The 23,078-nt window shown below is 46.4% G+C and overlaps 1 protein-coding gene across 7 annotated transcripts in view; it reads left to right on the top strand.

Annotated features, from left to right (window-relative positions):
- LOC125639862 (uncharacterized) overlaps window positions 1-23,078 on the top strand; it is a 90,830-nt gene that overhangs the window by 33,762 nt on the left and 33,990 nt on the right. For all 7 annotated transcript variants that reach the window (XR_007357603.1, XM_048857634.1, XM_075130661.1 and 4 more), the window contains 5 exons: window positions 8,544-8,705; window positions 11,745-11,898; window positions 14,934-15,088; window positions 16,315-16,341; window positions 18,099-18,217. Coding sequence is in view for 6 of the 7 variants with exons in the window: in XM_048857634.1 (XP_048713591.1) it covers window positions 8,544-8,705; window positions 11,745-11,898; window positions 14,934-15,088; window positions 16,315-16,341; window positions 18,099-18,217 (617 nt within the window). In the remaining variant the exon portion in view is untranslated. The remainder of the gene's footprint in view (window positions 1-8,543; window positions 8,706-11,744; window positions 11,899-14,933; window positions 15,089-16,314; window positions 16,342-18,098; window positions 18,218-23,078) is intronic.

Here is a 23,078-nt window from a genome sequence, read left to right as displayed (position 1 = left end):
GATCAAGGCACCCTGGATACAACATGGAGCTCAGGATCCAAACTCCACTCTAGATCCAGACTCACCTTAAGGGCCCAAATGTCCTTTAAATGCAATCTCCTTGTTACACTGGAATGCCCCCTAGTGGTATCTTTCTATCCTGATCTGCTTGGCTAGCTTGGCAAAGTGAGCCCCCTATTGTCCAGCCAATTCTAAATAGAATGGGGGGGTTGGTTTGGTTTTTCCATTTCATGCTGGTGAAAAGTGCCAGGATGACAGTCCTGCACCTCCATGTAGCTACAGGACAAACATAGTCTGGGTAGCAGCAGCCCAAGCGTCCTCTCTTCTGCAAATCTTCCTTGGAGGGGCCACCTGTCTCCATGGCCTGTTCATTCATGGCCTTTCTACTGCAACTGCCAAGATAGGGGGTAGCTGTGGTGGCAGCATTTGTGATGTGGACACTTGTCCACTGAGAAGTGAGCTGCAAGCCATCAAACAGCCATATCAGATGGTGATAAATTTTGACTTTGGCTGGATTCATCTCATCAACTCAAGCTGTTTACATTGTTACCAATCCCCTGACTCAACCCAGTCCCTTGGAATATTTCTCTTTAGACACTGGTATGGTACAGGACAGAAGGAGAAAGCCACAGGAGGGCATCACAGTCAAGTACCACTTCCATAGTGTGGGTGTGCCACTCAGAGGAAGCTGCAGGCTATCAGTGAGCATGGCTGTTCCTGGAAAGCAAAGTAAAATACAGGGTGGGGAAGATTAGAAAAGTACAGAATGAGTCCTCTGTTTCCTGTTATTCAGGAGTCTTAACAAAGCCGTCAGCTTCCACTGACAAGTGTTTTCCACTCAGCCTATGACATCACTAATTGAGTATTCCAAGCCCAGGATGTGCTGTTTGCAATAACATTCCAGAGCTGTTGAAATGTTGCCTTGCACATTCTTTGGGATCCTGGAGCGCTGTGGGTAAAAGAGCCACACGCAATAGAAAGGGGTGAGCCGAGCAAGGTGCAGAGGAGAACCAAAGCCTGTAGTAAGAGCACAGCCTCCAAGCTAATCCTGCCTGAGAGTAGGAGCAAGACGACACCTATTATTACGTTAGTACCTCATGACCCTGAACTTGATTGGGGCCCTACTGTACTGTGTGCTGTACAGATCCCAAGGATGGACATTCCATACCCAAAGAGCTTACAGTCCCAAAAGACAAGAACGGCAATGGGTGGCAGAGCCAGGATTAGAATCCAAGTGTCCTGACTCCCCGTGCAGTTCAACGCCCTATCTGCTGTACCCAAACTGCTTTCCCAGGGGGCTACAAACTCATTGGTTTTACTATCTTCAGACACACCCACATATTTGACTCTGTTCTCTGGGAAGTAAGAGAGCAGAAGCACTACAGCTCACTCCAGTGGATGGTGCCTAGCACTTGACTTTGCTTGCATCCATGTGTGCAGCCATGAGTGCATCCTTCACTCACATTCGTCCTAACACGCAACACACCGTGCAAAGTTTACAAGATTATGGTCTGATCCTGAGTTCAGTGGGAGTTCGGAGGTGAATGAGTGAAGGGGTCCAAGCCTCTCGGGGCACTCAGCACCTTTTCTGGGAAGCTTTTAATAAGCCTAAGCCTTGTGTGAACTTTATTTGTGTGGCTCAGGACTCCAGAACATCCTCCCATTGGAGATCAGGAAAAGCCTCCCCATGCCAACTTCAGATCATGCCATAAGATCCAGCTCTTCCCCACAGCACTCTCCAAAGAGCCATAATGGAAGAAAATCCCAGGGTATGCACCAAACTAACAGCCCATGGTGAGCCCAGAGCAGGACAGAGCATTGATGAGATGCTCAAAATCACGAGTCCTGATTACACCTAGGTTAGGCAAGGGAGGTCCTTGTCCCCTGGCAGCACCAACTGCACTTAAACCTCTTGCAGCACCTATATACCAGCCACAGGTGGTAGGCAAATAGCTAGAGACTGAGGGACAGATTTGCAGCTAGTGTAGCTCCACCAATGTCCAAAGAGCTAGGGTGAGTTGCACCCAACCCGCTGAAGATCTTGCCCAGAGACTGTAGCTACAATTTTAAACGTTTCCCCTGTGGATGCTCAGGCCTGCATTTTCAGATATTTATAATTTTAAAAACAAGGGCCAGGTCCAAAGGGCTATGCTGATTCACACTAGCTGAGGATCAGGCACCCAAATGTTTAGGGCTTGGTCGGTGAGGAGGTCTAGGCCAGCTTCTGTTCTCAGTTATATCAATCTGGAGTAATGCCTTGAATTCACCATAGAGTTGCTGGGTTGGATCTTCAGCTGGTGTAAATCAGCATAGCTCTGCTGAAGTCAATGGAGCCATGTTGATTTACACCAGCATGGGATCTGGCCCACTCAGTATTTAAGCCAATGGATCTGACAGCAGGATCTCGTCCCCCCTAAATTCCCAAAACTCAGCTGTTTTTTATTTTGCTCCTTGTCTGTCCATCCCTGTCTCCTCACCCCAGAACAGCAGTGGATATATTTTTTTACTGCTATATATTTATCATGATGTCAAAAATGGCTTTTGCTCAAACATTATTAAAAAATAATCACCTTCAGGTAGGAATAATGGAAAATTTCAGCTCTGATGATGAACATTTCAAGGAAGCTACAGTCATATGGAATTGGAAGGAGTGGGACTTGCAATGGAATCTGTTTTGTAATTGTACAGTGGCACAACAGCAAGCTAGCCTAGCTCTCTCTCTAGCCTTTAGAAAGATTGACCCCAGGACGTCGTACAGCAGGTTCCGAGCAGCATGCTGCATGAGCCAGATGATGATATTTAGGGAGTGCTGCTTAAATATTTCCAGTCTATTGAAAGAAATTCCTGGAAAGGCCACATGGCGTCTCTTGCTGAGCAATCATTAGGGAGGCAATTTGCTCTATTACCGAATCAAAAACTTTCTGTGCTTGACATCAGCTCTGTCAGTTTCAGGCACATCAAAAATTAACTGAGACATAACCCTAATCCAAATCAGATGTATTGCACAGCAGTGCAGCGAAGGCACCCATTTCCAGGTATATCCCCCACTGCTGAAGGACAGAGGCAATGAACTTGCATTGTAACTGCAGGGCAGTTGCAGTACATTTTAGGACTTGCCTGATGCTTAAAATCCTTCAGTCCTCATTTTCTCCTCTAGTATGATGAACAAATGTTTTGGAGCTCTGGGAGCTATTAGCAAAGAGAGGCACTGAAAAGTAAAGGCCTGTTCAAAGCCCCTTAAAGAAAGCCTTCTAATGATTTCAAAGGGCTTTGGCTCAGACCTTAAATACCCATAAAAGCAGAATGTTTAATTTTTGCTGGCGGGAGCAGCAGGCCCTGTGTACTAGGTATTATATAAATCATCTTTTCTTCATTTGCATTTGCTAGGATAGCTATAGGATGATGCTAATCACTTAAATTGAAGATTACCCAAGAGGATAACTCAGATTACCTGCACTCTGAAGAATTGTTTGGGAATCTGAGTGGCCAGCATGCCAGCCCAGTTAGATCTTTAATCTGATTTAGATCGTCAGCTGGGTTATCACCCTAACTCCATGGACCTCTTGGGCATGGCTAGAGCACACTGCACTGCAGGTATTCTCTCCTTCCGAGGGCCAATGAGGGCTCCTAGGCAGCAGAGCGTTAGTTTTAGCACCCTAAGGGTGCTGCCATAAGGTCACCATCTCAGAGCGCCCCCCACCCCTTGGCTTCCCCATTACCAGTGCTCCGTTAGACTAAGAAAACCTACTAATATGCAGATCTCAGATCACAAAATAAAGTTCAATGCCATAACTCAAAAGATTCTGGCTCCTCCCCTTTCTGTGACTCCAGGTTCTTCATGAGTCTCAATCATCCTTCAGCCTGGAGGGCTCAGCCCCAGAAGCCCCTGCTAGAGTTCAAATGGGCCAAAGGAAGGATCCACATAAATAGCGTCCACCCACCTTGTGCTTATTGTTATTATCACAACCCTCCTGGGATATCTCCCCATTTCCCTGGGCATTCCTCTGGCACTGACAATCATCCGGGCCTCCCTTCACCTGGCCTACTCTTCTCCTTCTTGGCTCCCAAGATCCTTTATCTATCTCTTGAGTAGGGTTGCCAACACTCCAGGATTGTCCTGGAGTCATCAGGAATTAAAGATTAATCTTTACTTAAAGATTATGTCATGTGATGAAATCTCCAGGAATTCGTCCAACCAAAGTTGGCAGACCTACTCTTGAGCCGAGGTGCTACCCTGCCTGCTAATTGGGCCTAGCCAGGGCACAACTGCTCATTCACAGAAGGACTGAGATCCTCTCCCTTAAAGGGGCGCAATCACCCTGGGACAGTTGGTCTGACTTGCATTGAGGGCCAGGTAGGCCCCTGGCTGCCCCATAGCATAAGGAGCACAAATGCACAGCTTCCCGTAAGCCCAGGAAAGGAGAGACTAGCTGTAGTGCAGTGTGCTCCAGCCACACCCCCGTAGGTCAATGGAGGTAGGGCAATTTACCCCAGCTGAGAATCTAAGCCAGATGACTCCTGATCCCTTCCTGCCCCAAGCACACAGTATGTGAGCATCAGGGTTTTCTTTCCTCTTTTTTTCCCTTAATGATTTTACAAACAAAAAAAACCCAATAGAATATTTCAACTGACATATTATGCACTACTACTGATATGGTAGGAAATAAATATAAAAATGGGGGGAAAGTCAAAGAAGTTTTTCAGAAATTCCAATTTGCAGGAAATTTCAGTTATATTTGGTTTTGTCCTGATTCAGACCAAAACCTGTTTTCAGAATGTTAAAATTTTGTGCAAACTACAAATTTCAAGTGTCAAACAGGTCTAGTGCCCAGCAATTTTGAGGAGCCCATCTTGAGGCAGCTTAAAGGGGACTGATTTCAGAGGGTGAGTGCTCAGAACTTTCTGAAAATTGGGTGTCTCAAGTTGGGCACCCAAAAATCACTAGTCATTTTTGAAAATTGTGGCTAGAGTTCATAGAACACAGAGTTTTTTCTAAAAGGAACACATTGATTCTCTGTTCTCTGAATGCTCCTGGATCCCTGTCTCCCTTCTGCTACACTGATGTTTTAAACATACATTTTCTATATTAGATCAAAATCCATCCTGACTCCTTTTTTAATAGTTCTGCCCACAAAAGAGTGCAACCAATCATAAGGAAAGTGAGCTAATGTTCCTGATTTATGCAGTGTCACATTATTTAATACGATTTCACAGGATTTACGTCACGGACTCAGACCTAAAACCATTTGAACATAAGAACAGATTTTATAAATAACATTGTATCATTGTTTATTTAAAAATAATCCTGATGCTGATTAGTTTTTGAACCCACCAAGAACTTTTTGACATAATGGAAAGACAGGAAGAGACCCGAGGTTTGTATTTCCCCCAAAAATGTGTACTGCTGTGAGAAAGGACACAGAGTGAGCTTCCCACTTTTGTAGAGGCAACTAACTTTCTGACGTAAGATAAACTTTAGAGCAGAGGCTTTTGTAAAAATCTGGGTTTATTTTACTTACTCATATCACGTGCCCATCGACAGGCAGAGCCAATGTGTAAATGAGCTTCTGTGTGTATTTGTTAGTGGGATGTTCAACAGATTATTACAATAAAGAAGACTAATGCGTTTGCCAGACAAGGCAGCCAGATGCAGAAAATGCAACTGGACAAAATTGTTGCCTTTCTTCTGACACCAGCTTCTCACGCTGGCACCAGAGTGGCCCCTCTGCTGAGTGACAGTGGAATTGTGGGGCCTTCCAAGTCAGCTTCCCAGTGGAAGAGAAATCAGTAATGCAGAATCAGGTTATAGTCGGAGTCTATTTTGCTACGTAGTGTGGAATAGAGGCAGTCACAAACAGCATGCAGGCAATCCCCTCTTCCAGAAGTTACAGCTCACCCACCAGCGCTTGCTTCAAGTTGCTCTGTCCCAAGAATTGCCACCAAATATAGAGAATAAAGCAGAGGGCAAACCTTTGCTATTGGTCATGGTGTCTCCCAAAGGACAACAGCAAAACAAAACCTAACAACAATACAGTATTTCTTCCAAAGACTGAACATTTACTCTCATGCTAAGAAATGGAACATGTAAGTCTATGTGTATGTCAAAGGGTGTGCCTCCTCTGCAGTGATCCCCTATTGGCCAAATGTGGCTCTGCAGCCCATTGCCTCAGTTTCTCTTTCAAAGTCCCAGAAATAATCCACAGAGATTTATATACAATAACAAACCTCTTTCTTGGGGACTGGTTTGTTAACATATAAAGTAAAGTAAACCCAAAGCAAAGTCTCTTCCATCTATTCCTTTCACAGTCTTCCACTGGGCACAGCCCCTTCCTCTCCCTGAGGTCTGGCTGGCTCCAAGCCTCTCCTCCAGGCACACTTTTGAGTCATCTCAGGGCTCTATCCCTCAACGTACCCTAGATGCATCCATTCCCAGACTGTAGTCTCTCCTCTTTGCAGTCAGGGTGTTGCACAGGACTCTTTGGGCCAGTGTTTCTGGACTCTCAGCCACTCCTCCAGCAGCTTCCTTCAGGAGCCCTCTTCAGCAGCTCCCACAGCTGCTGTCTTTCCCTTCATGAGGCCAAGGTGCCTTCCCTTAAGCCCAGTTGGGTGGCAGGTAATTAGTCACAGATGCACTGCCTCCAACCCCCATTAAACGGGCCAGTCACCCTGTGACAGTGGAATAGACTCATCTAATTCTTGCCATAACCATATAGGGGGCCTAATCCTGCATACTTTCCTCAAGACAAACACCCATCGCCACCTGGGTAAGGAGCTCAGGGGACCTGATCCAAAGCCTGCTGGAGCCAATGGAAAGACTCCCGTTGACTTCAGTGGCTTGGGTTAGGCCCAGAATGAAGTTCACTGCCTAACTGGTGACATGAGGCTAAATCAGCAGTGATGTAGATGTGGCATAGGTTACACACCTAGAGCCTGGTTCTCTGTCGCCTTCGACATTGTGTCCTTGTGTCATTGTGTACATACACCTATGCCATGCCACCCAATCAGACTTCCCTATTCACTTACACTGGGGTAGTGTCTTCCACTCACTCTGCATAGCTGCAAATGACTCTGCAAGGTGCAAAGGCAGCAGAGATCTTGTGCCCCAGACTAGGTTAGTCCCAGAGTGGCAAAGCACTGTAGCTTGCACTGGCTAAGCAGTAATTCTTCAGAAAAGGACCTGGGGATTACAGTGGGTGAGAAGCTGGATATGAGTCAGCAGTGTGTCCTTGTTGCCAAGAAGGCTAATGGCATATTGGGCTGCATTAGTAGGAGCATTGCCAGCAGATCGAGGGAAGTGATTATTCCCCTCTATTCGGCACTAGTAAGGCCACATCTGGAGTACTGCGTCCAGTTTTGGGCCCCCCTCTACAGAAAGAATGTGGACAAACTGGAGAGAGTCCAGCAGAGGGCAACAAAAATGATCAGGGGGCTGGGGCACATGCCTTACGAGCAGAGGCTGAGGGAACTGGGCTTGTTTAGTCTGCAGAAGAGAAGAGTGAGGGGGGATTTGATAGCAGCCTTCAATTACCTGAAGGGGGTTTCAAAGAGGATGGAGCTCAGCTGTTCTCAGTGGTGGCAGGTGACAGAACAAGGAGCAATGGTCTCAAGTTGATGTGTGGGAGATCTAGGTTGGATATTAGGAAACACTATTGCACTCGGAGGGTGGTGAAGCACTGGAATGGGTTATCTAGGAAGGTGGTGGAATCTTGATCCTTAGAGGTTTTTAAGGCCTGGCTTGACAAAGCCCTGGCTGGGATGATTTAGTTGGGATTGGTCCTGCTTTGAGCAGGGGGTTGGACTAGATGACCTCCTGAGGTCTCTTCCAACCCTAATATTCTATGATTCTATGATCAGACATTTAGAGGGGCCCAAAATCAGCCCTGATGCAGACAGATGCAACTCACATTGATGTCAATGGGCTAAATTCCTCCAGGGTGCAGCTCCATTGATTTCAGTGGAGCTACATCAGGGATGAATTTGGACCCAGGAGTGTGACCGCATACGTTCTAGGCCCAGATTCTCACTTATGCTATGGGACTTTTACACCACTCTGGAAGGATAGCTGTGGGTGTAAATGAAATATATGGAGATGAGCACCTAGTAGTTTGGCTGCCCACCGGAATCTGCTCCATCTGAATCTTGAGCCTGAAGGGTTGGGCTGGAAATAGCCTCTCTCCCTGCTCTTCCAGTTCATGCAGCAATGCCATAAGACATTGGGGCATCTTGGGGCTATCATAAGGTGAAATTTCATTTTACTGGAACTCCTTAGGTTGCACTGAAAACTTTAGCACTGCTGGTTCTGACTGGAGACAGATGGGGGTGCAGCGTGGGCTGAAAAAAGTGAACGAAACAGACTTTTTCTAACCTCAAAGATAAGGTTTGGGGTTGGGATAAAGGCCTGGGCTAGTTCTCATTTTAACCACACTGCTCGCCCGGTGTATTTTTGGTGGCCTGTGAAACTGTAACAGGGGAGGTAGGGCAATAGCTGCTCGGAATGATTTTGCCACTGTTGGTCTGTGCTCTGAATGGCTTTGTCATTGCAGGTGAACCAAGGGAACACCAAGGCTCTCAGCTCTGGCCTTGGGTATCTGGAACACATCTGTCAGCTGATAGAGAAGATCGGGCAGCTGCAGGAACACAATCTGCGACTCCAAAAGCAAGTGTGTGGTTTGCAGAAGGAGCGGAAGATGAGCCAGATAAAGGAGGTAAGAACAGGTAATTAGGTGCTCTCTGGGTTATGGGAAAATGCTGCCAACCTCAGCCCTAGCATGAGGGTACAAAACCGCAAAGCAGGATTTATAGCCCCCGCATTCCAACTGCAGTTACCGGGGTTTTTCCTTATTTACTTCAGGATAATAATATTATTAATATTATATAATATTATTATTATTTTGTTGAAACTTTTATTTTTGGGTGGCAAGTATGGCTTTTTGACTTAGTGGAAATTGGAAAACATTTCTGTTTTTGTCAAAAATATTAGGGTTGTCATCCAACCCCCGCCCCCACCCCAAAAACACCCTCCTACTACTCCCAAATGTTTGGTTTTAAACCTAAACATTTTGTTTTTAGTTGCTGAAAACTGAAGATTTTTTTGGTGTTTGGCTGCCAAACAAAAATGAAACGTTCTTTTTCATCAGTTTGTTTGGCCAGGGGGTGGGGGTTGAAACATTATTTCACAACCAGCTGTATCACTGGGTGCTTCTCTCTGAGAATCTCAGTGTGATTTACAAATGGTAATAAATTAAGCTTCACAACTCCCCTGTGAGGAAGGCTAGCATTATCTTCCCCACTTTAAATAGAGGGAAACTGAGGTACAGAGATGACATGACCTGTCCAGGGTCTCACAGGAAGGTAGATTCAGAACTGGGAACAGACCCCAGATCCGCTGACTTCCAGTCTCATGCTTTAGCCATACAATCATCCTTCCACGTTTTTTTTTTAATCTATCACCATCAACTCAATAGCAGGGGTTTGTGAGACTCAGCGCTCAGCAATTTGGTTTTTTTGGGGGGTGGGGGTGAGCAGGGGAGGAGGAGGATTCCTTTGTTCTTTTGACTACATTCTCCCCGCCCCACACACACACCCTGTGCTTCTCACCCACCTGCTTGGGCTGCTACTGGAATAGTTGACTTGCCCCCTTTCAGAAACAAAGCCAATGTGGCATTGTGAGTCAGCAAAACGGCACATCCAGTAATCTCCTTGTGCCCAGCTCTCTCCCTCAGAGCAATGCTGCCTCCTACACAGGGCCTGGGAATGGTTAGCACATTTCCTGAAAGCTTAACAATTGTGAATCATTGTTTGCAGCAACCCTTACCATCTGCATTACCAGGGCCAAATCTTCAGCATAGCCTCTCCATTGACATTAAAGGAGCTACCCTGATTTATACCAGCTGAGGATCTGGCCCTACATTTTTAACCTACATGCATTTTGTATTTTTAAAGATCCCTTGGCAGAATCTCCCTATCTGCAAATGTAATGCACCCACCACTGGGGTATCTAGTTCACAGTAGTAATATGCTCTTTGCATTTTCAAAGCACTTTACAAACACTAACTAATTACCTGCCCTTGGTATTTAAGAGACCTCCCCAACACCATAACATCTCACCATCCTCAATGTATTAATCCTCACAACCCTTCTGTGATGTAGGAAATACTGTTATCCCCAACTGCAAAAGGACCAGCTCCTCAAAGGTATTTAGACGCCTAACTCCCATCTCTTTGAGGATCTGGGCCAGGGAGACTAAGGGTAACATTTTCAAAAGCACCCAAGTGATTTAGGAATCTATGTCCTATTGAAGTCAACAGAACTCTGCTGATTTATTAGGTTCTGCTGGGAGTTGAGGGTGCTCAGCAGCTCACAACATTGGATCCTAAGTGCACAAGAGATCTGACAGGAAAGCCCCCTTTTTATCATAAGGCTTCTAAGCTCTTCCTACCCAGAGAGTCCTTTAATCCTTTGGAAAGTACCAAGAGATGAAAAAGCAAAACATCAGTTAGAGGACACATGGACTCCTGGAGAAAGAGAGCTGTATCTCCCAGTGCAGTATCAAAGGGCGGCAGAATGCTACCTGCACCACCTTCTCCTAGGATCCTAGCAGATCTCTTCAGCTGAGTAGCCACAAACAGTGCTTGGGGGAGATGTGTCCAAGGAATATCCACAGCAGATGCTGCAGGGGTGCTGTTTGAGCTGGGATTTCCAAAGGGGGCTAAGGGAATTAGGCACCCAACTCCCACTGACTCGCAAGGGATTCCTTTAAGCCCCAGTGAAAAATCCCAGTCTAAGAAGGTGGCACTCTTCCCTCTGCTCTGCAAAGCTGCATCCCAGCCTGGAGGCATTATAGAGCACTATACTGTTGGGTAAACAGCTTTCAGACGAGAGGGTTAACTTAGGGTTAACTTGACTGCTTGTGGTTCTTAAAAGGAGCTTACCCTGGTGTCCTGGTCAAATGCCAACACCAGTAAGGATCTATTTCTACCTAGTTACATTCCCCTGCAGTTGCAAATAGATAAAGCACTCTTCATGTCTTGTCCTAAACTCTTGTGTAGCATTCCTGGGCATTGTTAAACAACCACCGCATTCCACACACGTGACAAGATTAATCTACAAATTATGGAGAAAACGATATTGAATTTAAAATCACAGTTCACTTAGGTGCAAAACGGCCTTACGCTGATACATGAAACTTCTTCACAGAGTCAGTTACAAGCAATCAAGATGTCACTGCTTTGGCAAGTAACTGAATACCACCTACAGCATATTTGTTTAGCAACATTTTATCTGACTCTGGCATCCCGGCTATAAAAACACAAGATACTATTGTTTGTGCATTTTCCTACAGAAATAATATTATCTTAAATTGTGAGTCACTTTTATAGTGGGATGTGTTTATTTACACACACAGTGTCTTGGTTGAGCAGCTGTGAATATGGAAATGTGAATTCAGTTTCTTTTTGGAAGAGATGTTAAAATATGTTGACTATCAGTCAATGTCTATAAGTTTTCAGCAGGATGCTGATGCAGGGATCAAAATATTAATTGCTAACATCTACGCTTACACCTGTCAGGCCGTTAGTACAAAGCACTATTTCCAAAGCACTCAGAATCTTTAGGGATCAGCTGCTAGAGAAAACATGGAATAATCCTGGACATCTCTAGTTTGGAATCCTTACAATTTGTCCGCAATATCTCCCTGCCCCAGTTATCTTGTAACAGCCTGCATACCTTCTCTTCGTCTGGTGTAGGAGTATTTTCTGCAGCACTGTTCCTGTGGAGCTGCCAGCATCTTGCTCAACTCGTACCAGGAGGTGAAGAAATTTTTTACTGGGAGGAGCAGACCGCACAGTCTCTTGATTCAGAGTGGAAACCAGTCCGACCTTTCAATCATCCCAGAAAGAGGTGGGTTTCGGTATTGGTGTTGATGTCTCATGGCCCTGATTCACTCCCACCCTGCAACTTGTGTTGTCATCTACACCTGTGCCAAGTGGGGGTAAAATGCTACTAAATCAGGTGAGTGGGGTTTTGCACTGCTTTTGCACAGGTGTAAATGACTGCACAAGACAATGGAGAATCAGGCCCAAAGGGCTCAATCCTGCCTTCATGCTCAAATGGGATTATCTGAAATTTATAGAAGTTAGAGGTTCCTGAATCTGTGGCTTTATTTTCACTAGGCAAAATGGTTTAATTTTTACCTGTGTTATCCCACATTAAAATCCTAGTTCAGTGCTTCCCAAACCTTTTACTGCCAAGGACCCCTTTGGCATCTAACTTATTGGCCCAGACTCCAACAAGTTTCATGTTACTATTATTCTATTAGTCACTATCTGTACTTCTGTTTTTTCCTAAATGGGGGCATTACTTTCCTATCTTGTAGAAGTGTTGTGAGTCTTGACACCTTCTAACCCCTCACAGAGAGCATGTAGTCTTGAATAGGCAAGTTCTGGTACTACCCAAATGCCCATGCCAATGTGGGAATACCCTTACCAGCTTGACCTCTTACATCTAGTACATGTGAAATCAAACTGCATATAGGATGCCATTTTGAGAACAAAATGGAGCCTCCATGGGGCAAAAGTGCCAGAACATTGTTCTGACATGTTCTGGTCCTGGCTCAAGGGACAGACCCAGTGGTAAGCTGGAGCCGGTTCACACCAGTTCACTGGAACCAGTTGTTAAATTTAGAAGCCCTTTTAGAACCGGTTGTCCCTCGCAGGAACAGCACCCACCAGCAGCTCCCTGCCCCGCCCCAGCTCACCTCACCTCCGCTCCGCCTCCGCCTCCTCCCCTGAACCCGCTGCCCCGCTCTGCTTCTCTGCCCCCCTGGCTTCCCGCGAATGAGCTGTTCGCGCGGGAAGCCTGGGAGGGCTGAGAAGCAAGCAGTGGTTTTGCGCTCAGGCCCAGGGAGGCGGGGGGGGGGGGGCAAGGAGGGCCGCCCGCGCCGCAGCAGGTAACCCGGGGGGGTGGGGGGGGTTGGGGGAAGTGCGCAGGGGAACCGCTCCCCGCCCCAGCTCACCTCCGCCTCCCTGGGCCTGAGCGCGAAGCTGCCGCTTGCTTCTCAGCCCTCCCCGGCTTCCCGGCGAACAGCTGATTCGCAGGAAGCCGGGAGGGCGGGGGACGGAGAAGCAGAGTGGGGCAGCGCGTTCAGGGGAGGAGGCGGAGGTGGAGCAGAGGTGAGGTGAGCTGGGGCCAGGCGGGGAGCTGCCGGTGGGTGCTGTGCACCCACCAAATTTTCCCCGTGGGTGCTCCAGCCCCGGAGCACCCATGGAGTTGGTTGCTCCCCCTGCTCCCCCCCAGCTTTGCTACCCCGCCCCTAGGAGCCTGAAGGACCTGCTGGATCCTTCCTGGGAGCCGCCTCAGGTAAGTTCCGCAGGGACTCCCCACCTCACCCCCCAGCAGGTCCCTCTGGCCACTACAGTGGCCCACGAGACCCTTCTGCCTGGTTCCAGGGGCAGTCAGGGGACAGGGGAGGGGGGTGGATGGGGCGGGGTGGCATCAAGTAACGCGGGGGGTTGGATGGGGCAGGAGTCCCTGGGGGCAGGCCACGACCCCCTCGTAGGGTGAGGAGGGAACCGGTTGTTAAGATTTTGGCAGCTCATCACTGGACAGACCCCCCACCCCATAGCCCCTGGCAGATCCCCAGGGGCTGGGGACCCCACTTTGGGAACCACTCTCCTAGTGTACACAAGGCCCGGTGTAGTTTTTCCATATTAGCTGGTTGGGGTCAATCCTATGGGGTAACCCAGGATGTTACCTTGACCAGCTAACATTTTTAAAACAATTGCCTTGTCTACACTAGGATTTTAATATGGGTTAGCTAACCTGTAGACATGGTGAGAGAAGGTAAGGGAAGTGCACTCACTAAACTGTCCTTTCAAGGAACTCAACATTCCTTAGCCCGTGTGTTAGGTTAGTTCTTCACTGGCACCTTAAGATACCCAAAACAAGATGTGATTTGACCTAATGTGGGAAGCCTTAGCCCCGTGCCCCAGTTATGAGCATCCTACCATCTCAAACAGGCACAAAGCACATGCTAGCTGAGACAGAGCTAAGCCCTACCTGTGCAATTTGGATTCCAATGCAAACTTTCCCACAGGTTTGGAGGGACTGGGCTCAGCCTGTTATGAAGAACACAGCCAGCAGGGAAGTTTGGATCCATAGGAGGATCTGAACTAACCCAAATTCTGAGGCTGTTTGGTTTCACTGTGAAGTTTGGGCTCAGGCCCATCTCTCAGACTATGACACCACTGCCAGTCATCCCCTGCACACAACAGACATGAGCCTTCTCAGATGTATTCAGACAGAGAGGAGAGCCCTTTTAAGCAAGCTCTGCTCTGCTCCCCTGGTTTGGAAGGATGCTTGTCTAGATTAACACCACAGGGGTTTGAATCAGTTTGGAAACAACTGAGAAATCTCCCAAACCCTGACTTATTTCTAGAACGAAACTTGAACTCAACATTCTGAAGCCAGGATGGGCCCGAGACAGAACATGTGGATCCAGGGGATGTTTTATCTGCGGTTTTGGTCCAGCCCATCTCCAGTTTTAAGGTTCTGAAATGCTCCAGTATTTCCCTCCCTCCCACACACACACTTGTGGTTTCTGAACACTGAAGTCAATGGGAGCTTTGTCATTGATTTAAACAGAGCCAGGATTTCATGCTTTATATCCAAGTGAATTCCAAAATCCTCTGAGGGTGGGGAGGAGTTATCCAGATCTATCCTACCTTAGAACAGTACCTTGTTCCATAGGGAGCTGCAGCAGCAAAGCTTGGACATTTCTTGTTTCTTGTAAGACAAGGAACTCAGGCACTTAAAGAGGGAAAGAATGTCTCCAGCGTTCTCTTTCCAAGGCTAGTAGTTCACAGCCTGCTGATAACACTGCCCATAGGGACCCTACTGGGCCATTTGTGCGAATAAATCTGACCATTGAATTGCAGGAAGTGACACACACCTGGAATCAGGAGATAGACAGCTGGTGCTGGGGCTCAGGAAGACCTGGCATAAAAGGAGCAATGAGGAGAATGACCTCAGAGATGCCTATAATCTGACTGATGGCCAAGCTTTCCTGCTAAAGGACCCAACGACGAAAAAGGTGACTGATAAGCTAACACTCAGAGAGACTGACAAAGCTGTGATGACAGTGCTGAGACAGCAAGGGAAGCAACCATCAGCCAAATGCAAGGGGATCAAAGTGGGGTTTTGGAGACTACAAAATTAGGGACCGAGAAAAATCTGCTGAGAAATGGGAGTCAATAAGAGCTGTGGCCAGGTGCTCAGCGCCAGGCCTGAAATCAATACACTTGATGTGAGGCTTGGAATGTGGTGGTGTAACAACAAGCCTCCAGCCCAAATGCAAACCCAACCCATGCTGACGTGAAGCCCTTGTGAAGCCAAAGAAACTCTGGGCGGGTGTTTTTCCTCTCCAGCACTTTTCCATTGTTTACACCATCTCTGCACTTTCAGGTTCCAGTGGGGATCAGAAGTGCTGGGATGCTGGGCGAGAGGCTGTAATCACAGTGTTACCGCTTCACAGGAGAGAGGAAGCAGTGGGAATCTTACAGAAAAGTCTGCCTGTAGGAAGTTTCCAGCCAATGTTGCACACCTAAGTGGTTCAGATTGTTTGCATGAGCTTCAGAGACACATTCAAGGCTTGATCCTGAAAGCTGCTGTGCGCTCTGGCCCTGACCCAGCAAAGCATTTAAGCACAACCTTAACATTAAGCACATGAGTAGCCCTTGTGATTTCAGTGGGCTGCAGGATCAAGCTCTCACAATTTAGGTGCCTATTGAAACAGAACTGTTTGGAGATCCTACTATTATTGACATGTGGATGCCATTAAAACACAATCAGCATTTTCCACACCATCGCATTTCACCTTTCTATGGTCTCCATGGGATACCCAGCAATCAGAATAGGAAATGCAGCATTAAATGTAACTGAAGATGGTAAATGCTGATCTTTGTCAGTCAGTCAGTACTTCATCCTCAATCTAAGTGAAAGTAAAGCAAAAAATCCGAGCTAGGATACACTTACATTAGTGTAGTTATGTCAGCAGGGCCTGGTGGAGCCAACCAAGATGTGCTAGGCGCTGTATACGTGAGTTTACAGTCCTAATAGACATGAAAGACAAAGGGTGGGAGTAAGGAAGGTGTATGATCCCCATTTTACTGATGGAGGACAGAGAGATGGATTGACTTGACCATGGTGAAGCAGGGAGTGTGTGGCAGAGCTGGGGAACTGAGCCCAGATTAGTGCCCTTTCCACAAGATCAGCCCTCGCTCCGGCTAATTCTGATTTTTCTTTTGCCTTTGTTTTCAGGGGGCTGACCTCGGTAAGAGTATCCCCGTAAGTAATGACGTCGTTACATGCATTTCCCTTCCACATACTATTTATGTGTGTTATCAGTCATAGTGCCTACCAGCCTCAGTAATGGCCCAGGAGCCCATGGTGCTAGGTGCCGTACACACACGGAACAAAAAAGATGATCCTTGTCCCCAAAAGTTTACAACCGAGTAATAGAGCCAATAATACCACAGTCCCATCTGCTGATTGTTACCCCTTCTGAGTGTTCTTCACTGGAGTTGCCTCAGCTGTCCTCCATCTTCACTACAGATAACCCAATTGTGCAACGCATCCTTCACAAGGAAAGAGATTGAACAATTTGTATTGGGACTTTCTTTAATGTAGACAGTTTAAGCTTTTCTGAGCAGAGGCTGTCATATACTCTATGTTTGCACAGCGCCTGATACAATGGGCCCCAACCTAGCTGAGGCCTTCAGACCCTACTGCAATATAAATAAATAATAATAAATATGGTGATTTTCTATTTTAGCTATTATCCTGGCCTCACTTAAGGAAAGTTAATTTGGTATCAGTGAAATTAATATTTCAGTCTTCATCTGAGCCTACAACAGATGGTATGAAACTTAGTAGGCCCTGAATAAGATTAACAGTGATAAAGTCTCCTCTCCTGAACTTATTGTGCAGCACTGGGATGTGCTGGTGAATAGTTGTCTGATTCCACTCCAGAGGTGGCTGCAATTCAGTGCTTTCTTCACTCAATTACGTAGCATATTAAACCACTTCAGGAGCCTTTCAATTAACATGGGAAACATTTTTCTTCGGTTCCAAAGGTTTCCCAGCAATGGCTCTGGGAATTTTATAACAAGGTAGTGTTGGATATCAAGGCTTTTGAAACTGGAATAACAAAAGCAGTACCCCATATGAACTTAAGAGAAGTTCAGCCCCAGACAGAACATTAGAAAACTGTTAACAAGAGGCCTTGATGTGTTAAAAATAAAACCAGATTGTAATTAGCATTTAGAAATGACGTTTTGAATTGGTGTTGGTTGCTGATATGAAAGGAAAAAAATCTGGGCCTGATTCTCATCTCATTTACATCAGGATAAACCAAGAGCAGCTCTACTGAAACCAGTTGAGTTACACCAGTGTAACCAACACTAGTGTAAATGATACAGGAGTCAGGCTGTGATTTTTAGGATGATTTTTTTGTAAAGCCTCCCTGGGTAGGTGTAAGTGGGCAAGGAACCAAATCAGTTGAACTAATTTTGTCCTTCATAGAGTTAAACAATGAGGTGAAATGTGCCCTAAGGCAGATCCCCAGCACCACCCACCAACCACCAAATACCTTTCACTCTCTAAAACATTAACTTGGAAAGCTCTATCATGGGCACAGCAATGTAACTGAGGGAAAATGGCAGTAGTAGAAATTTATTGGAGGCTACAGGAACCTCTGCTTCCATGTCATGTTCAAGCCACACTACATAATGGTCATAACTGCAGACTGAATACCAAGGGTGGGGGGAAATTGCTAACTATAAAGTCTGTGGAATAATCTCCCAAGGACTATTATAATCAATTTGTTTGACCTGAAACTAGATAACTAATTTTTCTGAAGAAAGAACAGTCCTGTATTGGCACCAAGAGGGACAATAACTCTGATGTTCTGGTTAAGTTAGTATTTTAAGCAGAAATCTCCCCTATAAATCAGTCGTCCTGGAAGCACCCTTTAGTACTTCCCACTAGACAGGGAATTTTCTCTCGGTATCAGCCTAAGTTGTGACTTGGTTTGTACTGCCCAGGGTGAAAGCCACGCTTGGGGCAGAATGAAGGATCTCATGAAGAAGACCAGGCTGAGAAACCAAAGCAAGTTGGGGCTGTCATCGGCAGCTCTGAAGAGGTCCTGTCCACAACTCTACAGGTAATACCTGCCAGGACTGGGATGTTCATGGGAGTCTTTGGTTTGTAATTGAGAGGATGCAGTGAGGGGGCTTAATTAATATTTCTCTATGACTGCTCTGGCAGGAGAGTACTTTTCTGAACCAGACAACTCCCTCCTCATCTCTAGCCATTGCAGTTTGCTGCTAGTTCTGGTAAAAGTACAAGCTATTTGTGTCTTCTCTTGTCCAGTCGATTTAAGTTTCCACCTGGCCTGTAAAGATTTCCTGCTGTGCTGGGTGAATGCCATTGGATAACATTGAAGTGCTGTAAAACAGATCCATTTTCCTAGCATGGCAGAGGAACCTTCAGACTTCTGGACAGTTCACCCGAGACATACAGCGTGTAACTAGCCATGGCCAATTCAAATCCAGCTCATATACCAATTTTTATTCCAAATCCTTTTGAGCTATATGCTGCCGTCAATCCCCCAATGTGTTTCCCTTCAAGGGGAATGGTAACCCCATGTTGTACCCAATCTAGTTTGGAGATGCATGGTGGAAAAATCAGAATTGGTGTAAAGATTTCCATTCAACTGAGATGCAGAAAATCATTTGCTGATTGTGTGTGTACTTGGATGGTTTCTATTCATTGTTATGGTTGGGTAATTGAGCAGAAAGCAGAGCATCCCACCTCTGCTAGATAACCTGTGCTGGTTACTTGGATGGGCACTAATAACACATTTATATTGCATGGTCTATCTCTACATATCATCATGTTATATGGGTGAGTCAAATACAATGACACCACTGCCAGTCATCCCCTGCGTGGATATTCCTTTAGTTTTCCAAGCTCTCTCATCTGTTCCAACAAATCTCTGTTGATTTGTGTATGTAACTGGGTAACAGGAAAAGCCTGGATATCTTACTCACAAGAGCGGGAGGATTACATGGCACTGTGCAACCCTCCCGTGTTTTTTCAGCTGGGGACTCAGTAGTATTGACAGCAATTGCTGCAAAGAATGCAGGCTATTTTCAATTTTCAGCTGGCAGAACAGCTGTTTAATTCAGGAATGTCCCAGTGTTCCGGGAGGTAAGGTGCACCTACATTATGAAGACACATTTGAATTAGGCTCCATGTAGTTACAGCTGGAAAATCCTCTAATGGTTCACAGAATGGCTTTCCCAGCTGGAAAAAACTTGGTATGGGACCAAATCCACGCAACAGGCAAGCTTCCTGCTATTGTTTGGGAAACTGAAACAAATACAAAGCAGAAGGAGATCAAAGAGCTTTAGCTACAATATATGGCATGGGCAAATCAGCCAGGGAGAAAACACAACCCATCCTGAACCTTCGCTCCAAGCTTGAATTGGACCCAAACTGCATTTAGGGTTCAAAAGACTTCTGGCTACATCTGTCTCTTTCTGACTGTAAAATCCTACCTGGTCTTTGCCCTGCTCTGTGTAGTGCTGAGAATATCACCAGTGCTCCATAAATAAGAATTATGCTGGTGTACATCAGCATAGCTCCATTGAAGGCAAGGGGACCAGCTGAGGACTAGGTCCCATAGCTCTTTATACAATTGTTTTATCACTGCTATATTTACTGGTCCCAGCTGGGACACAATGGAAATGCTGGGATCCCCCAAGAACAGACAGTACGTCTCATCTGGATGGAACAGGGAAGCACCAGAAATATGTTGATTTTCCACTCCTGTTCCCAAACCTTGTAACCCTTTTTGACTTTCCTTCCATTAAATCCCTCTCCCCACTCCAAGCCCACTGTCGACCCCTTTCCTTCCCATTTCCAGCTCCCTCTCCACTCTCAGACCTTCACCCCCACCTCCCCTCACTGTACTCACACAACTCTCCTGTGCTCTTTGGGGATGCACTCCCTGCAGCCACTGATGGAGGTGGTGACATGGCACAGCAAGAAGAGATGGCTTGGCTAGATTCAGCAGCAAAGGTAGAGCACCCCCTGCTGGTGGAAGTGCAGGGGTTATGCCTGACCAGCATTTACGAACAACACAAGTCTTTTTATATTTTTAAAATCTGGGGGCAATGGCTCTTTTACAAATGCCTGGGGTTTGGCCCTCAACCCAGTCTCCACTGGGACCACAGCTATGGGAAATGGAGCATTAGACCGTTATTCCATTTGTAAATATGTGAAACTGTGATGATCTAATCTTCACTTATCATAACTTCCCCAGCATCTGAAATAGGGTCAGGTCCCCTGTGATATTGAACTGAAGTGAGCTAGACCTTAATTTCCTCTACTAACAGATAGCTCCCAGGGAAGTGAAGACTGGTAGCTTTTTACACATAGTCACACTTGAGTTATTCAGGCAAATAGGGAAAGTCACTTTGTTTTTGTTTTTCCACCTCGGTCAAAGCAAATCCACTTTCATGGGCCCATTCTGGTTATGATGTATGATCTGCTCTGAGGTGTTTTCACATCCACAGAAGAATTCATAGAATCATAGAATCATAGAATATCAGGGTTGGAAGGGACCTCAGGAGGTCATCTAGTCCAACCCCCTGCTCAAAAGCAGGACCCATACCCAATTAAATCATCCCAGCCAGGGCTTTGTCAAGCCTGACCTTAAAAACTTCTAAGGAAGGAGATTCCACCACCTCCCTAGGCAACGCATTCCAGTGTTTCACCACCCTCCTAGTGAAAAAGTTTTTCCTAATATCCAACCTGAACCTCCCCCACTGCCACTTGAGACCATTACTCCTTGTCTTGTCCTCTTCCACCACTGAGAATAGTCTAGAACCATCCTCTCTGGAACTACCTCTCAGGTAGTTGAAAGCAGCTATCAAATCCCCCCTCATTCTTCTCTTCTGCAGACTAAACAATCCCAGTTCCCTCAGCCTCTCCTCATAAGTCATGTGTTCCAGACCCCTAATCATTTTTGTTGCCCTTCGCTGGACTCTCTCCAATTTATCCACATCCTTCTTGTAGTGTGGGGCCCAAAACTGGACACAGTACTCCAGATGAGGCCTTACCAATGTCGAATAGAGGGGGACGATCACGTCCCTCGATCTGCTCGCTATGCCCCTACTGATACATCCCAAAATGCCATTGGCCTTTTTGGCAACAAGGGCACACTGCTGGCTCATATCCAGCTTCTCGTCCACTGTCACCCCTAGGTCCTTTTCCACAGAACTGCTGCCTAGCCATTCGGTCCCTAGTCTGTAGCTGTGCATTGGGTTCTTCCGTCCTAAGTGCAGGACCCTGCACTTATCCTTACTGAACCTCATCAGATTTCTTTTGGCCCAATCCTCCAATTTGTCTAGGTCCCTCTGTATCCTATCCCTGCCTTCCAGCGTATCTACCACTCCTCCACTTGATACCGGCTGCCAACTAGACATGGAGCCATTGATCACTACCCGTTGAGCCCGACAATCTAGCCAACTTTCTACCCACCTTATGGTGCATTCATCCAGCCCATACTTCCTTAACTTGCTGACAAGAATACTGTGGGAGACCGTGTCAATTCTCCTATTAGAAAAGGAACCCTTTGCTTAATATAGCAAGAGATGGGCTCCCATGGCCACGAGCAATGTGGTGTGCCTCAAAATGTCCAAAACAGACTAATTTTTGAATTTGCAGTTCTCATATTGATTCTTTACTCACATAGGGCGAAATTCCCCCCTGTGCACATAACTTATCCGTCACTAGGGAACTCAAGTGGTGCACAGACCTGGGTCTGGTCCTCAGCAAAGGAATGAAGGGATAACTTAGTGGTCCATCCAGTCAAGGAGAGCAACTTATTCGAGCCCAGGTGCCCCCTGAGAGGAGAGATCCTTCCTCATCCCTTTCTCTTTGGCTGGTTTATTGGATTTAAGATGTTCTAAAGTAATGTGTGAACTTCACACAATCAAATATTTGCTCCAGACAAATAGCTAAACATTGGTGCTTCTTCCAACATTTTGGGGAGAATCCAATCTTAGGCGTGGAAAGCTGGACTGGAAATCTGCCTTGGTATTTTTACTGCACCCATCACCAAGGTATCTGAGCACCATATAATACCATAAAGCCCGTAGGAGTAGTCTATGATTTGATCTGAATAGTCACCTCTTCTAGGGTGACCAGACAGCAAGTGTGAAATATGGGGACAGGGGGTGGGAGGTAATAGGCACCTATATAAGACAAAGCCCCGAATATCTGGATTGTTCTGACAAAATCAGGACATCTGGTCACCCTAACCTCTTCCCCCACTCCAGGGGCAAGTATGGTTCCATAGCACGACTGCTTTCTATCCTGATCTTTCTTAGCCTACTGAGGATAGGCAGAGTGGCAGAATAGGCTCTCACAGCATTGCCAAATACTTCCTGCTTCTGGGAGAGCTACAAATACAGCAAGAGCAGCTTCTCTCAGGGCTAGAGCCCAGAAGCAGCCATGAAAATTGAAAGCAATGGAATCCTCCTAGCTATTTTCAGGGGCATCCAAGTTTTTCTGAAGCAAGCCCACAAGCCTTTAGAGGTGCACTCCTCACTAATCCTGTCTAGAGCTGGATCTGAGCTGTGACGTTTTGGGGAGGGACGGGACCCCACTCACTATTGATTTTTCTGTCTATGTACGTATAGAAAGGTAGCATTAATGGAGTTGGGTAGGAGTAAGCTGTCCAGGGGGTTGTTAGGCCTTCTTTCATTGCTAGGATGTCAGTCTGAATTCAGCGCAGGTTGATAGCAACTGAAAGTTGCTACTACTTGATAGCTGTTCTGTGGCCAATAAGATTTGTTGTGGGGCCTGGTATCAGTTCAGTTCCTAATAAATGGGTGACCACATCACAAAAGCAATTCTTCTAACTGGGGCCTGTGTTGACACAAAGCCCAAGGATAGAAAGAGTCCTGGAGCCAGAACCTTTTTGCCTGCAGAGCAGGATCTATGCGCTGCTC

Source organism: Caretta caretta, chromosome 7, assembly GCF_965140235.1.
Source record: "Caretta caretta isolate rCarCar2 chromosome 7, rCarCar1.hap1, whole genome shotgun sequence".
NCBI lineage: Eukaryota > Metazoa > Chordata > Testudines > Cheloniidae > Caretta > Caretta caretta.
The sequence above is the reverse complement of the archived record's forward strand: the minus strand, read 5'-3'. Positions and strand labels throughout refer to the sequence as shown.